Source organism: Phycodurus eques, chromosome 2 (assembly GCF_024500275.1).
Source record: "Phycodurus eques isolate BA_2022a chromosome 2, UOR_Pequ_1.1, whole genome shotgun sequence".
NCBI lineage: Eukaryota > Metazoa > Chordata > Actinopteri > Syngnathiformes > Syngnathidae > Phycodurus > Phycodurus eques.
The window spans coordinates 20,109,650-20,127,885 of record NC_084526.1 but is presented as its reverse complement, the minus strand read 5'-3'; the positions used below and the strand labels follow the sequence as shown (position 1 = coordinate 20,127,885).

The 18,236-nt window shown below is 40.9% G+C and overlaps 1 protein-coding gene across 2 annotated transcripts in view; it reads left to right on the top strand.

Annotated features, from left to right (window-relative positions):
- The window catches only part of LOC133397947 (BTB/POZ domain-containing protein kctd15), a 45,452-nt gene that overhangs the window by 15,331 nt on the left and 11,885 nt on the right, over nt 1-18,236 (top strand). For both annotated transcript variants that reach the window (XM_061669429.1, XM_061669421.1), the window contains one exon: nt 8,004-8,309. In XM_061669429.1, coding sequence (XP_061525413.1) covers nt 8,004-8,309 — 306 coding nt within the window. The remainder of the gene's footprint in view (nt 1-8,003; nt 8,310-18,236) is intronic.

Below are 18,236 nucleotides of genomic sequence, written 5' to 3'. Positions count from 1 at the left end.
CTGCCAGATGCCTTACAAACATATTGTAGTTTTTCATCACAGTTAGTCAGTAAGCTGTAAGATTCAGTCATTCTGAACACTAACACAGTATATTGGTTTTTTTGGCTTTTGTCTGTTCTTTGTTGCAGCCCATGTGACAAGTTAGCCGATAGCTTATCAGAGCTGTTTCCGCTTCTCGTTGCATGAATTTAGCAAGCTTTTTCCCTAGTTTCATTTGCATGTTGTAAACATTTATTGTTATGTATTGTATCTGCTACACAAAAACATAAGGCATTTTACTAAAATGTGTAAAATGAAATTTCATGCTATTTTTCAGTGAGCCCACATCGCAAGGCGAGTTGGATGACATTAGCTGCCAGATCCCTTACAAACATTTTTTTTATTACAGTTTGGCACTACACAAACACTTATTATGATTGAATTTAGTCTTTGTAGCAATATAGCCGCAAGCTTATCAGAGCTACTTTTTCCATGATGCTAGCTGTCAAGAGAAATTATTTGTTTACTAATGAGGATGTGTACTTAAAACAACAAATAATGCACAAAGGTTAATCCAGTGGTAAAACAAATCTGATGTAAATCAAATTGACAGCAACTTTAACCAGTTAGCCAAAATATGTATGAATCAACATTGCCATTCAAGGCTCTGTTACAATGTTTATTTTATCCAAGGCTGCTTCCTGTTGAAGGATTATTTCGCGATGTTTATTCTCCTCATCACTGTAATCCACCTTAACTCAAATGACCTTTCTACACGGGATAGTTCCTTGTTCATCGTTCTCTCTGAGGGAACCTGGTGAGACCGAGCCACTCGGAGCCGGGGGCTAGCTCTTAGGGGGCCCCACAGAGAGTGAACCAGACCCAGCCTCAAAGAACAGAACATGACATGAAAGCCCTGCATAGTTTGGCAAGTGACAGTCTGACTCAGTACCGATTAGTTTTCCATCTTCTTTATTCATGCTTTGCCTCGCCTTCTGTGAAGTCTTGACATTCCAATCAGGCGGCCGTGTTGGAGGAGAATGTGTCTGACTTCATTGTTTCGACTCATTACAATCCCCTCGCATAAGCCCATGTTGATCTGCATACCTTTCTTTCAATTTGCGTGAAGCCCAAGCAAAGGGGGGAGGAGGAGGAGGAGGAGGAGGAAGAGGAGGAGGTGGAGGAGGGAAAAAAATGCAAATAGTGCGAGGCAGAATTGAGCATGTCCTTATCTGAACACAATCAGGCTTGCCGTCGCCCGAGGGCTGGGTCTGTTCTGCTGCTGGCAGCCGCAGCCTTGTGTGTTTTGTTAAATCAATGTGAAAGTCTGAGCAGAATAGCAAAATGAAAGATTTCGGCCGACATCGCTGTAACAAAACAAAATATATTCCGTATTAATAACCGCCCTCGTTATTCAACGCGCAGTTAATCACACAACAGTAAGCAAGGCTTAGTCGCACTGAAGGTATACTTATGCTACAATGGTACTTTGTCTGTTCCAAGGAACAATTCCATTATTAATACTTTTGGTGTGTAAAAGTGGTCTGCAGTACACACACACATACATACATTTTTTACATGGTAAGCAATGTTTAAACTGTGACAGACCCCAAAACACAGGATGAAAAAAAATCAGCAACCGTGTTCTTAATGCTCTTAATGAAGATTTTTGTAGTCGATTATAATACAGACTCTAAATTGCCCGTAGGCATGACTGTGAGGGCGAATGGTTGTTTGTTTCTCTGTGCCCTGCGATTGGCTGGCAACCAGTTCAGGGTGTACCCCGCCTCCTGCCCGATGACAGCTGGGATAGGCTCCAGCACGCCCGCGACCCTAGTGAGGAGAAGCGGCTCAGAAGATGGATGGATGGATGGATGGATTATAATACAGTGAAAGTCTAGTCGAAGTCAAATAATTAATGGCGTCATTGATATTTTTGCAGCAGAATACAGCGGCCCCCAACCATTTTCTCTTCACAGACGGGTTTCATGTAAAGACATATTTCGACGGACAGATAAATTATAAATTATTAAAAATACAACTCACCATTACTGTAAATGTAGATTTTTTAATTAGTGTGAGTCCTGCGCATGTTTTTCTCTTAAATGAGCTGGGCGGTATAGCATAGCATGTTGTAAACTGGGAATTCTTCTGAAAAATGGTGACGTTTCATTGAGTTGTGACGTTTCATTGAGCTTCTATTATGTCTGAGGATAGACTTGCATATTTTGCAAGTGACTGTTCTACTGGTCTCATTTTCGGTAAAATATTCCCACACGCTTGTAGCATAGTACGGCCATATGTCATACTCCAACATTACGACACAGTGTCGTGATGTTGCTGAGTGTTGTACTGTAAATGTGATATGAATAAAGTTCTTTGCAGACAGTTGTTGTCTGTACATTGTTGGACATAAGATTTGGTGACAAAATGGAGCTTCACTTCGCGCCGCTGCCCTCGGTCCTTGCTGCCAGTACATAATCAATCCTTTGCTAACTTTGATTGGAAGAGAGAAATAATGCTGCAATTCAAGCCCGATTATCAGTATGTTTGTACCTCGCTAAGGTTGCCCCTTGCGCTCCTATTACTGTATGACTATTATTGTCTCTATCCAATTTCGACTTTTCCCACATATTATCTGTGTACTGTAGCTTATCAACCAATGAAAACAGGTTTCATAGCATAGCAAGCATCCCCATTAACTGTTCGTTAACCATAACATTACATATACAGCATAGGATAAGATAGGTATGCATTTCTGACTCAAACTACTTGTATTACATCTTTTGTGGGGTCTTTCCCCCCCCTATTTAATTGATGATAATGAACAGATAAATAAGTTCCCATACCCACAATTTTATCCAGACCCTCACTGAAATTAAATTCAAATTAAAGATTATATATTTTGTGTGCGTATGTCCTATAATTTACTGTTTTGCTACATGCAAATGGTTGTCGTAAAACAGTCATGTATATTTAATATCAGTTGTTTGTGGAGTGGTTTTACTAAATACATTGTCCTGCAACGTACTATTGCTCCTGAAAAAGAAAAAACATAAATGTTTTTTAACGTACAGGGACTGTATGTACTGTAATTAGATTGTCCCACCATAGCCAAACAATTAACAAAAGTGGAAAATAATTTCAAATGACGACAAAGGTATTATATACCATATATTCCATGATTAAGTACAATGTTCAAATCCACTTTTGTGTCTAATAATTTGTCCCAGACACACGGCCAGTCTTTATCTGTCCTCCTCCAAAAGACTATTTTTATCATCTTCTTCTCCGTTCTCCCTCTTAGATGTCGCCTGCCTGCGGCCAGTCAGGTCGGCCATTATTCTGAAGCTCAAAAAGGGCTGTCTGTCCAGACCCAGCTTTTTTCGGGAATGAAGTCATGTGGTAGAGCTGGCGGCAGCCGCGACAAAGCTGCTGCTGGGCGCTGTCTTTTTTTCCTCATCCTCACGTCGGCGCTACAGATGACTGTTGTTTTGTGTGGGGCTCAGAATGACTAAAGTGCCTCGCAGACAGAACTCCTGTTAAAAACACATCCATCCACTGGCTTCAGAGCTGGGACAGATGAGGCACTCTGAAATAGAGAGCTGCCTAAAGGCGGACTGTCTCAGTGCAGGTTTTTGTCAACTGTAGAAAGACAACCAGTATTAAAAACCATTTGGTTTTTTGGTGTTGATTGAGTCGGCACGGTGGACGACTGGTTAGCACATCTGCCTCACAGTTCTGAGGACCGGGACTAAAATCCCGGCCCCGCCTGTGTGGAGTTTGCATGTTCTCCCTGTCCCTGCGTGGGTTTTCTTCGGGTACTCCGGTTTCATCCCACATCCCAAAAAGATGTGTGGCAGGTTGATTGAAGACTCTAAATTGCCCGTAGGTGTGAATGTGTGTGCGAATGGTTGTTTGTTTGTATGTGCCCTGCGATTGGCTGGCAACCAGTTCAGGGTGTACCCCGCCTCCTGCCCGATGATAGCTAGGATAGGCTCCAGCACGCCCACGACCCTAGTGAGGAGAAGTGGCTCAGAAATGGATGGATGGATGGACAACTATGATGTTTCGTATTTTTATTTTCAGTGTGGCCCCAAATACTCCTTAGTTTTGATGAAGATGCGGCAAAGGACATTTTATCCAAAAGCCTATTTTCAAAATTGCACTCAACGACACTAGATGCACCATATTACCCATCCATCCATTTTCTGAGCCGCTTCTCCTCACTAGGGTCGCGGGCATGCTGGAGTCTATCCCAGCTATCATCGGGCAGGAGGCAGGGTACACCCTGAACTGTTAGCCAGCCAATCACAGGGCACATACAAACAAACAACCATGCGCACTCGCATCCACACGGGCAATTTAGAGTCTCCAATTCATTTTGGGATGTGGGATGAAACCGGAGTGCCCGGAGAAAACCCACGCAGGCACGTGGAGAACATGCAAACTCCACACAGGCGGGGCCGGAGATTGAACCCCGGTCCTCAGAACTGTGAGGCTGACGCTCTAACCAGTCGTTAACCGTGCCGCCTGCACCATATTAAATAATGCTAAATCCTGTATTAGCCTATGTTCAAACTGCAGGTCCATTCAGATTTTTTTTGCCAAATGTACATGTCAGTGTGAACAGTACAATTCAGATTTTTTTCATATACGACCCAGGCCTCTTTCATATGTGGATATACAGTAAACTATGTATCACTATGTAAAATATGTATCCAACGCGAGTGCAGTATGGACGCTCACGGGACACAGATCCGACGTATACATCATCAAAAGGCGACAAATGTCACAATAGTTCAACAAAACAAACGCGCCACAAAACTGCAACGGCGTAAGAAGGAGAGGAAAACAGTCAGTGGTGAAAAAAAGATGTTTTAGAACTGATAAATATGAGAAAATATTGGCTCCGGTTGCACAAAATGCTAGAAATCATCACAAATGCATCATGACAAGACCGACGCGAGGGGCCATATTGACTTCCATCAACACTGCACGTCATGTTTGCACGCACGCACAATGTGACGTCCGGTTTTGTGCGCATACGTGTGACATCACGGATGTGTTCTGTCCATAATAGAAGTCCTATTTGTTTTTGTAATGTGAACTACTCCATAAAAAGGTCTGAAATGGGCATCATGCCCTGCAGTGTGAACGTACCTTAGTGTTTGTTTGTTCATCTGTGTTTTTCCTTAGTTCCTGGAAGATGACATAAGAGTCTCACTGTCGTATCCCAAACGAAAAAATGTCAAACTTCATTCCTTGAGCCGCACTTGTCATTAAGATTCCTACATTAGTCACTAAAAAGATAAGGAAAATGTGGGAAATTACCGACAAACTGACCAGAAATCTCAGTCTCATCCACAAACTAGACATACATAGACATACTATAAAATGATCGTTTGCCATTGTTGTTGATTTGTCTACCATACCATAGCTAGCACAAGGTGAACGCCCTTTAATAGTTGACTTTAATAAGAGTGAATGAAGCTGTCAGTCTTAGTTCCTGCTAATCAGACAACATATGTATTAATTACTAAATGTTTACCAGCGGGATTTGGGTGTAACCTAATTAAAATCTGCTCGTAAAAGGAGCTTAACCTCATTAACATACATTGGGCATACATTAAAACACACCCCCCGTCTGATGATTGCCCTCGCGCTCGCTTGCGCACACATCGCCTCCTCCTCACCTTCCATCTGCTTTCGACGCAAAAAAACGTTACGCATCCCTTCTCTTCTCGTTGAATGATGGCGCCATCTGCTCTTGTGGAAATTAGAGGCAAATGCGCAGGGGCAAAGTGCCCCCAGCGAGCGCTACCCGTGGGGGAAATAGATGAAGGCAATCTGCTGCAAAACTTGTCTGCATGCGTCATGCACCGTGATGGCCTTGATGGATATAGAAACATGCTAAAGGCTAAACGGCCAACACGGTGATGCTAAGCATGAGAGCTGCCACCTGCTTATTGTTTGTTTGTTTTGGGACAACTACTGTATGATACATGGTATCCCTATAGGGTCTACAGATAAACATTGCAGTAATGCAACTATTGTTGCAAATTATTTTGACGTTTTATTTTATTTTGGACTGTGACTATACATGCTTGCCTCACACAAATGAACAATGTAAAAATATGTTTTTACCATGGTTTAGCTAAAAGGGAATTTTAAAAAAAAGACTGATTTTGGAGATACATGTTTTTTTTATTTTTTATTGGATAGAGACAATACAAGGCTGCACCATACATATTTACTTAGCAGTAGTGCAGCGATATTTGCAAAAATATACAGTGTGTGTGTGTGTGTGTATAATATATAATATAATATATATATATATATATATATATATATATATATATATATATTATATATAGAGAGAGAGAGAGAAAGAGAGAGAAATAACATTTTAAAAACATGCATTTTACAGATACTTTTTTTATATTTGACAGCAACGATACACGGTTGTCCAAACAGATAAATGTAGAAAAATATATTTCCTTCACGTTTTAGGTAAAAGGCAATCAAAGAAGTTGGTGAAGAGTAATTATTTACACATTTTAAACTTGAAATGTTAATGGACAGTGATGAGGCATGGTTGACCACATGCAAATAAACTTCGCAGCAGTGCAACAATAATTGAAAACGTTTTTTTTATCTTCAGACAAAAAGGGAGAAAAAAAAAATTCAGATGAATATTTTGTTTTCCTTTGACAAGACAATACATGGTTGCCTCAGTCAAATAAACAATGTGGTAGTGCAGCAGTATTTGCAAAAATATTTGTCTTTGTTTTGTACAAATACAAATTTAAAAAAATTTACATTTTGAGGATATCCATCCATCCATCCATTGTCTTCCGCTTATCCGAGGTCGGGTCGCGGGGGAAGCCCAGACTTCCCTCTCCAGCTCTTCCGAGGGGATCCCGAGGTGTTCCCAGGCAAGCAGAGATGCAGTCTCTCCAGTGTCCTTTTTTTTTTTTTTTTATTGGACAGTGACAATTCATGGTTGGTTTACTCATACAGTAAAATGTAGCCTTAGTGCAGCAATATTTGCAAAAATAGTTCATGTTTCAGGTAAATGAAATGAAAAAATTGAGGTACATGTTCTTTATTGAACGGTGACGATACAAGGTTACCCCATACAGACAAACTTTACAGTTGTATCGCAGTATTTGTAAAAATATGTTTCATGTTTCAGCATAAAGGGAAACAAAAACATAGAGATGCGGGTTTTAATTTGAGAGTGACAATACATGTGTAGCAGTTTTTGTTATCCATCCAACCATCCATTTTCTGAGCCGTTTCTCCTCACTAAGGTCGCGGGCGTGCTGGAGCCTATCCCAACTATCATTGGGCAGGAGGCGGGGTACACCCTGAACTGATTGCCAGCCAATTGCAGGGCACATACAAACAAACAACCATTCGCACTCACATTCACACCTACGGGCAATTTAGAGTCTCCAATTCATGCATGTTTTTGGGATGTGGGAGGAAACCGGAGTGCCCGGAGAAAACCCACGCAGGCACGGGGAGAACATGCAAACTCCACACAGGCGGGCTCGGGTATGGAACCCGGGTCCTCAGAACTGTGAGGCTGACGCTCTAACCAGTCGTCCACCGTGCCGCCAGTTTTTGTTATTTGCACACAAACAAAATTTCATCACCTTTCAGATAAAAGTGAACACATAAGTAATAATTTTTAGAGCTGCATTTTTTTTATTTTTATTATTTATTTTTTATTGGACATCGCCAATATATAGTTGCCCCAAACAGATGTGCATGCAGAGAATCAGCAAAAACAGTTGTTTTGGATCAAATGTTCTATTGGACAATACAGGATTGTACTGTACAAACTACAACCTCAATAATAAACACATTGTTACCGCATGCCATATTATTCCTTTTTGACAGTGTCACTCAAAACTGAGCATTATTATCTTGTCGAGTTTTTGTATGAGATCTCATCAGATTGTGCAGTTGTACCTAATGAAGTGTCCTGACATCTTGCTCTCCCACCTCCGCAGGACTTCCAGCTACTGTACGAGGAGGCGCGCTACTACCAGCTGACGCCCATGATCAAGGAGCTGGAGCGCTGGAAGCAGGACCGCGAGCAGCGGCGCATGGCGCAGCCCTGCGACTGCCTTGTGGTGCGCGTCACGCCCGACTTGGGTGAGCGAATCGCCCTGAGCGGCGAGAAGGTCCTCATCGAAGAGATCTTCCCTGAGACGGGAGACGTCATGTGCAACTCGGTCAACGCCGGTTGGAACCAGGACCCAACCCACGTCATCCGTTTCCCCCTCAACGGCTACTGCAGGCTCAACTCCGTCCAGGTAACACAAGTTTCCTTCAATAATTTAATTAGGTTTTGAATTTTTTTTATTGCATTTCTCTTATATTTAATTAACATTTAAATTTGTGTCATAAAATGTTTTTGTAGTTTGGCTTTGAGAATGGCTTTACAGTAATCTCCACATATTTGGGGTTCACTCGTCACAAATTCACCTATTCCTGTTTTTTTCTTTGGCAATTCATACTTTGTGTGCTCTTTCTGAAATGCCCTAAGTTGCCACAGGATGCTGTCAAATCCCTGTCTAAATAGGGAAGTAGTACTGTACAGTAATTGGTGTAAAGGAAGTATTTGGAAGTGACAAGCTTTGTGTGTCGGGGAGGAGCTAATTTTAGCCTGGGTTGGCTGTGGAAGTTCCGAAAAGTCTTCACCGCATACATGCACATTTTTTCGGAATCAAAATATCTGTAGGCCATTTATTTATCTTTAAGAGTAAAATGTGTTTGAAATGAAATGACGCTGTCTTGGGATCATCGTTTGTGGTATATCTTTGGTTTGAACTATTATTGTGGCAATTCTAAACTTTAGGAGTTAGTCATAGGAGTTTGTCAATTACTGGCGTTTTGTCACTTCATTTTTCAATTCATTTGTGCCAGGGTTCAGTCCCTAACCCCAGCTACTTGTTCCTTGTCCCTATGAAAGGCTACTGTCCTCGCTGATTTGAGAGGTGACACACGCCTTGGTGGAGGTCTCTTTGTGCTCTTTGTTAATGGTAGTAGATGTAAATTTGCCTTACTAACTGATCTGCACTTAAAGGGATTATTATTCTTTGTAATCGCTGTACCAGTTGAAATCTTCAACTGAACTTTAATTTACGACTAGATGAATAGATTATTCTCAATTTTAATAGTTGAGTTTATTTTTTTACGTAAAAGCAAGAACTCCCATTGATTACAAACACTATCCAACACAAGATGGGCAAGATAGCCGAGTTCTAATTCTCAACCCTGTTGTTTCGTCAATTACCAATGAAAATCATGTTCAGCGGGCCCTTGGTTTATGACAGTGTTCTATTCCTGGTTCTTTTTTGTTCTGATAAAACCACTGCTATGACAACAGATTTCCCAATCTAAATTACACCCTCAAGCTGTTTCCTCCACCTCTATAAGGATGCTGATCGGTCATCTCTTTTTTTTTTTTTTTGAAAGAGAGGTATGCATATTTTTCACAGTTTAAAACATTCCAAGGTGTCCTAATAACATGTCTCTGATGCTTTCGTCAAAATACCCCACCAATAAAAAATTGCTGGACACAATCACCCTATTTTTTTACCCTGTCACACGCAAATGAGCCACAGCCCACCCTGACTATGGGGTGTGCCAACTCACAAACAACTTTTGTTACCATGACAACTAAGAGCTGAGCTAGGTGGTGGCTACTTGTTGAGCCCAGAGTCTAAAAACAGCAAATGCAAACAAGACAGTACAAGCATTTATTGTATTTTCACTCATGGAGGCAGCACTTCATCGTCAAACTGGCGAACATCTTGTCAATTAGTGTTAGCAGGTCTGTTCATGTGGCACATGCATCAGACACATTGCCAAGTACAAGAACTTAACTAGGCTCCAGGATGTTGGTATTTACTGCAGACATACCAGCGCGCAACAGACACAAAAGGGGGACGCAAATGTTAACCCCAAATGTACATACAAGACATTTTTTATAGTCTTCGGTTTGAATTTTGCCCTGGCCATGAAATCTTCGCCCGCCGTGTTCCATTTCCATGTACTCACAGTAGCATATTTGGGTGGTGGGTGGGTGGGGAGTAGTTTTCCAGTTGTGTTGCCCGCAGAGGAAAATATCAGCCTCACACCACGGGCTCCATGCAACACACTCCATTGCTCACACATACACACACAAGGCTCCTTTCGCCGCCTCCAGCACCGAAAGAGAGCCTCTCCCAGGCAGCACTCTGACACCTCCACCTTCCTCCCTGCCTCTCTCCCTCACTCCAACACCTCCAGGGAAGAAGAGCGGAACGAGCGGGACAAAGCACGTGTGGACTGCGGCCATGTTTCCTGCGAAAAAAAACCCAGAGAAAACGAACCCAGTAAAGGGCTGGAGGAGAAAGGGGGGGTTGGTTGGTTGGTGCAGCGGAGGAATAATATGCATAATTTACTTTTTACTCCTTTTTAAGACAGAACTCCTTTTATAAAAATAAAAAAAGGCTTCAATATAACAACGCCCAAGGCCATTGAAATACACGTATTGCATTTTTTAATACCATACTTACAATTTCTCAAACAGCCTCAACCGGTTTATACTTCTTTTATAGATTTTTAAATGGCTTGCAATATAATTAATTGGCGGCATCAACTAACACAACATTTCCCCACTCTGTTTACCAGCCAGCGTGATTATGGGACGAAGGCAGCGCGTCGGAATAAGACACTTTGAAAGGCACTTGTGCTTTCTAGATGAGGCGAGCGAGGATAAAAATCCAGCTAGCGCCACCAAATGCTGATAAGCCCATTTTATAGAAGTTGTATCATAGTTAAGTCTCTCATTACCTGCACCGGGGCCGTAGCTAAGGGTTTGCCTCTTTGTTTATTTTTTCAGTTTATTGGTGTTTAACGACCTTCTACAATCTTACACATTGTCACTGTCCCACGAAAAGCAAGTATCAATAATATAACAAAAAAACAACACTATATCACAACATATTTTCTCCCCGTGCCTGCGTGGGTTTTCTCCGGCCACTCCGGTTTCCTCCCACATCCCAAAAACATGCATGGTAGGTTAATTGAAGACTCTAAATTGTCCGTAGGTGTGAATGTGAGTGCAAATGGTTGTTTGTTTATATATGCACCGCGATTGGCTGGCAACCAGTTCAGGGTGTACCCCGCCTCCTGCCCGATGATAGCTGGGATAGGCTCCAGCACGCCCACGACCCTCGTGAGGAGAAGCGGCTCAGAAAATGGATGGATGTTTATTACTAAAAAAAAAATAATAAGCATAATTTGTATTTAATTATTTAGATTATTGCAAACTATTTGGAGATGTTTTTTTTTTAAAGTTTAAATGCATTTAAATTCTCATTATTTGTATTCATATATTTGTGTTTGGACTGACAGTTTTATACAATTTAGATTTTTATTTTGTTTACATCTATTAGTTTACTTGTTTTTCCATGTACAATTATATATATTTTAACAATTATTAAATATCTATTAGTTAGGTGCTCTCATTAAATTTTGATTGCAGTCCACAGAGCAATATCGTCAATGTTTTTTCAAGTATTGAAAAAAAAATCCCTATCCCTTATAATGGGTGACATGCGAGAAAATTGTGAAACTTGCGTTGTGCACTCCCGATTAACATTTATGTCAAAGTGAATTTCATGCAAATCTGTTCCAAATTTGCCAGTCTCAAAACTACAAGAAAGAAAACATTTTGCCTAAGTATTTTAAAAAATATTTTATTATTACATTTGTAATTACATTCAGTAATTTTTCCTGATTGCCCCATAGAACGCACACAATTCCTCTGCCTTCGTGTGAGGCATTCAGGTTCCATTTTATTATGTTTCCAAATATGGTTCCCTCTCTATATTCAGTTGCAATCATAAATTTACACTTGAAATCAGACGTTTACTTAAGTTTACTTACACTACAGTATATAAAAGGAGGGGTGAGATGTGATAAAAAAAATCTAATGAATTAGAAGCTTTCTAATTAATTAATCTCGATTTATCGCATTTTGATTGTATATCGGTATTCATTCAAAAAAGCAACATGATTTACTTTAAATGGATTTTAGTGAATGACTGAATCCAATAATTGACACTATTGTATATTGTTTTCAATACAAAACAGTAGAAAAATGTAGAGAAAATGTCCCTGGCCAAAATTAAATACACTTTAAAGTTTAAATGCCAAAAGTCAATGTTTTGGAGTGGCCATCGCAACGCTATGATCTCAATCCTATTGAAAATGTATGGACAGACCTGAAAAGGCAAGTGCGAGCAGGGTGGCCTACGAACCTGGCTCAGTTACACCAGTTCTGTCAGGAGGAATGGGCCAAAATTCCTGCCAACTATCGTGAGAAGCATGTGGAAGGAAATCCAAAACGTTTGACCCAAGTCATAAAGTTTAAAGGCAATGGTACCAAATACTAATGAAATGTATATTAACTTCTGACTTTGAAGAAAGTAACGAAAAATTGTTTAAAGGTCCTATATTTTGCCAAACCAACTTTTTGTAGTAAGGGATGGGATCTAATATTGTCTCTATATGCCTTCATAAACATGTGAAATATGAGTTAAAATTATCCACGCATTCCTGAGCTCCAGACGTTTTTCTGCCAAGATGCCTGAAATCAGGTCATTCGAATTTCTCGAGCTTATCTAGTCACTAGCAAAGATCTCCGCCTACCTCTCCGCTCCCGAGCCACCGCTGTCAACATACTGTAACGAACACGTGTGCTCTCACAAGTGGGTTTTCTACACGGAGGAAACCAATCACAGGAAACGGGGCGGTCTGAGCCAAATATGGACAAAGCGCTTATAAAACTGCGTCAAACAGAAGTAGCTGTCAGAGGGTCCATGTTAGAGAGTCACTCCATGGAGATCTAAAAAGCCAAAATATGGGACCTGTAAAAAAAAAAAAAAAAATCTCTCATTGTTCTGGCATTTATCAAATAGAAATAATTTTGGTAGTCCTAATTGACATAAAACTGGAAACATTTAGTCTGAGTTCATGTCAGACAGTGAGAAAAAAAGTATAAAGTATGTGTCTTTTTATATAATGTATGTAAACATCTGGTTTCAACTGATACATACAGTAAGTCAAGACTCTGGCTTCATGGAGTCAAAGACACGTGGTACGTTTCAGCATAACGGGAGCTCTTCCAAACAAGTCCGCCCCCATTGTTCCCAGTGGCTATGAGAAGGTTAGCAAAGTAATCCCAGTCTTAGCCGCCAGACAATATGCTTGTCATCTGATTACATTGCGGGTCCCCCACCCAGGGGAAGACACGCAACTACACCCTGCCTGTCTGGAACAAAGTGTTTATGGTGACTTGACAGGAAAAATGACAATTCAGGAGTTATTACCATGGAGATCTAGCATCGGGCTAAGGAATTAGTGGATTGGGAAATTTTATCTCATGGTAATCCTTCTGATGTTTGTTTCATACAGATAATATTTGCAGATGAGAGGCGGTAAAGTGTCTCCTAATTTGTGTTTGGTTCAATTATTTTTTTTAGTTGTTTGGTATTTGGTGGATTGGACAATTGAAGATTAAAGTTTGAAATAACAAAAAATAATGGCAATTCAACAATTTATTCCTTTAACAATAAGGAACCTCAGTCGGGTGTGGAGAAAGCATACACAGCCAGAACCACTTGCGGGATCCCATTCCCAACATTTGCCATTTAAAAAGGTAATAAACAGGCTTTTCCAATGGTATAAGATGTATTACCAAGAGGATTAAGACATTCTTCTTGTAAAGTGATTTTCTTTTTCCTAACATGACGTTATTCTCTTGAAAGGATTTTTTCCCCCTGTATGACATTATGACTGTTCTCGTAAAATATGTTGTTGTGATTAAACTGTTGTGCAACCAGTGTATGTAGTCTTCCTCCTTGCCCTGGCGCGTGAGTCATGAACAGAATTCGTACGGAATGATGCAAACTACCTGCACGCTGATGTTTTTCCAGTGTGGGAGGAAAATCACAGAGCAGCAATAGCGCTTAACGGAGGGAAAACATTTCGGCAGACTTACAAACACACGCGCGCGCACACACACACAGAGACACACATACAGAGACACGCACACACCACACTGACCCATACATCAGAGTGATGAAGTGCTCACATCAGAGTACAGCCAATCTGTCCTTCATCAATGTGACAGTGGCGGCGAAGGGGCCCTTGTCCCCCGCTGCCACCGCCGTGACCAACACAACCCGCCGCAACACCCTGCGACATGTCACACTACACACACTGCAAGTCCATCAATCTGGACTTGCGGTCACACACATGCGCGTGCACAGACATACCAAACGGTGCTGCTTGATAGGATACAATGTTTCCACATTGTAAGATGGTTTATTTATCTGTCGCCCGACCTTTATTAACTATACAGGCAAAATTTCATTGAATTTCTAAAGCTATACTATACAACAAGATAGAACAAAAGCAAAACAAAAAAGTAAAACTACTCAGCTTTTGTACTGGACTATTGCTCTTTTAGTCATTCAAACTGCTCTCATTGCTAGAGAACTCGCCATCTTTTTGCACAATTGTTAAAAAGAAAATTGTACCGGCATTACCAGATTACTAGCAACCTTTTATTGCTCAGTGACTGTTTTTCTCAATGTCTTTATGTCTCAAAGGTATTCTCTGTCAATTCAGTGTCTGTTGTCGTACTAGAGTGGCTCCAACTACCGGAGACAAATTCCTTGTGTGTTTTTGACATACTTGGCGAAATAAAGATGATTCTGATTCTGGTTCTGATTCTTTTGGAAATGCCTGACAGACATAACGGAGAGGGCAGTTTGTTAGAAAGCTTCTCTGGCCATTTCCATACTAGTTGTTATCTGTTATGCTTTCAGCTACATGCTATTTGCATTAGCAACAGTGTGTGGGTGTGGGTGTGCGTCCCGATTAATATTTTATTAACCATATTGCTAATATTTTAAAGAGCAGCCTGACGCTTGCCTGTGTTGCAGGGGGTTCAGTTTCCTGGTACCCTTCTGTGGTGGCCTCACAAAAAGAGAAGAAGAACAACCTAGCTATATGTCCTTTACCATCCTCAATAATTTCTCTCCAACATACTGTAGACCAGTGTTTCCCAACCAGGGGTACGCGTGGCCCGAGGGCTACGTGCGCAGACTGCAGGGGGAGGTGGAAACAGGCTTGCACAGGTACCTTACGTATTACGTATTCAGGATTTTAAAAAAACAAATGTAACTGTAATCTGGTACAGTTCCTGAAAAAAGACAAAATCATATTACGGGTACAATTATTAAAACATTTGATTATTTTGCACAGTTATATTTTAAATGTGGGGAGAGGCCGGCTGTGATTTGAGCACTCGCCCACTTTTCCACTCGCAGGCCATGCAACCTTGTCAGCAGTTTAGCAGAGCAACAAGTGGGCACAACATACAGTAGATACATGGACCGGAGCCACCACGGCCACTGGCTGAATGGCTGTGTCGCCATCACAAAAGCAGCTTGTTAAACAGCGAAGGAATGGACGGTGACTCTGGATGATATGCACTGGAGGACCTATTCATTTTGGATAACATTTACAAAGACAACTGAGCTGTCAGAGTCATTCGGACTGCTGGTGACTTTGGCTATGCGGGAGCTAGCGAGCTAGCTCAGGGGCCCGCAGCTAAGTTGTAAATAAACATTTCACTATCTTGTCACAAATCACTCACTGCTTTACTATTTAAACACCATATTACCACTGCTATTTTTTTGAAAGTAACCCTCCCAACAATGCGTGGAAACATTTCATAATCTACTTCCAAGATGATAAGTCAATATTTTCAGTCATTTCATCAGCTCATCTGTAAAATAGTATGTGTGCGCCAGAATTATTGTAGTTTACCCGGGAAGACAATAGTCTTGCCAAAATCAAAACAGTCGTGTACAAGCAAAGATGGATACATGGCTGAAACGTCCAGTTGCTCACGATTCAGGAGAGGGTTCATATACCACTTGGTAAATGTTATGAGAATTATATATAACAAAGGCAGGTTTATTATTGATTTAGATTTCATATTTTTGTATTTATATGATTTATTTTCAAGGCAAGATATTATTTATATATTAATGTTTAATTTGAGTTAAAAAGAAGACAATGCCTGAGAATTAAATGTTCATATTAAGGAGAGGAAATAAAATGATTTTCATTCAATAAGAAGTTACGTTAAGTTCTTCTTTTGGAGAATCATCAACACATAAAGTGAGGGTATACTTATGGTATGACAAAAATGTTCAGGGGGTTCAAAAGACGAAAAAGGTTGGGAAGCACTGGTGTAGACTATTTTGTTGTATTTCTCTCTGTGATAGAACAGTATTACCAATTTTTGGAAGCTCTTTTTTGGGTTTGTGAATTATATATTGTTGATTAGTGATGATGAGCAAAAGAGAACCATGGTAATGATGTGAAAACCAGTGCATCCAACAAAACCCAATGCAGCTCTGCTTACCTTTTGGCTTTGAGATGATAGCTGGGGTATTTTCTGCAGGATAGTGTTTTAGACAGTGTAGTGCTGCCGTGTGTTGAAAACTGTGCCTCTTCAGCTAAAGAAAGATCGGAAAGAAGGCAGAAATATCGGTATGGGGGTGGCTGGTATCGTGTACATTTTCCACTCTGTTACATCACAATCTGGTGAAATTCAGAACAGCTCGCTCACAGGTACTTTTTGTTTTTACTTTGTTGTTGTGAAAAAAAAACATTTTCCTTGTAATCATCGTACTTTAAAGTTTTTTTTTCTCTCTTAATGTTAGGACTATTGTAGCAAAGTGAAACCTTTTTCTCATACTACTATGATTTCATTCATTCATTCATCTTCCGTTCCACTTATCCCCACTAGGGTTGCGGGCGTGCTAAAGCCTATCCCAGCTATCTTCGGGCGAGAGGCAGGGGTACACCCTGAGCTGGTCGCCAGCCAATCGCAATACTATGACTTTATTTTTGAAATATATATTTTTTAAATATAAATAACTCTGTGGCACGGTGGAACCCCGGACCTCAGAACTGCCTGAGGCAGTTCTGAGGTCCGGGGTTCAATCCCCGGCCCCGCCTGTGTGGAGTTTGCATGTTCTCCCCGTGCCTGCGTGGGTTTTCTCCGGGCACTCCGGTTTCCTCCCACATCCCAAAAACATGCATGGTAGTTTAATTGAAGACTCTAAATTGCCCGTAGGTATGAATGTGAGTGCAAATGGTTGTTTGTTCGTATGTGCCCTGCGATTGGCTGGCAACCAGTTCAGGATGTACCCCGCCTCCTGCCCGATGATAGCTGGGATAGGCTCCAGCACGCCCGCGACCCTTGTGAGGAGAAGCGGCTCAGAAAATGGATGGATGGATAAATAACTCTTGGAATGCTTTTTTTTCGCCCCAGAAATTAAACTAAGGTTTTATTCTTGTAAAATTACTCCCCTCTAATTATAATGATTTTAATCTGTTAACATGATGCATTTTTTTCTCTGGTAATTTTATGACCTAATACTTGAAATAGAATAGAATTTTTTCTTGTAATATTATGCCTTTAATCTCATGAAATTATGTTAGTGGAGGCGGTATATTGTAAATTAGACCACGGTTAGGTCACAATCCGGTTCGCTTACACACACATTTCCAGATATAGACAGGCAGCTCACCAAAGATTTACTAGGCACTCCCAACTATTTCTACAGGCAATTTAAAAGTACATTTCCCATAATTCTGTACTGTTACTGTAAAACATTGCCTGTAAAGTATTGAAAAGTTTTACTAAGACAAAGGATGGTCTGTTGGAATGGATTTATTCTATTTCTGTGAAATGAATGTTGACAAACCCAAACAAATTAAAGATTGAACAGCCAGCAGAACGTATTGTCTTGAAGTGAATGCATCAAGCTTAAAGGCATTGTTTTTCTCTTTTATGAGTAAACGCCGCACGCAGGCCTTGTGTGGACATGCTCCTGTCGAACCCTGCAAAGTATTTTTCACTGGGGGGCAAGCTAGAGGGCAGAGTGATGGTTGTGTTGGTGGTGCATTCCTATCGTGGTCAACTTACCTTCATGACTTAAGGTCTACAGCTACTGTGTAACATCCTTCATATAAGTGATTCATTTGTCACATGTTAAAGTGAATGAAACGGGACCAGCCCCATGCGGCAATGTGTCAGTCAACTCTCAGCCCCGACGTGTGTGTGCGTGTGTACGTGTGCGTGCGCGTGTGTACTCTGG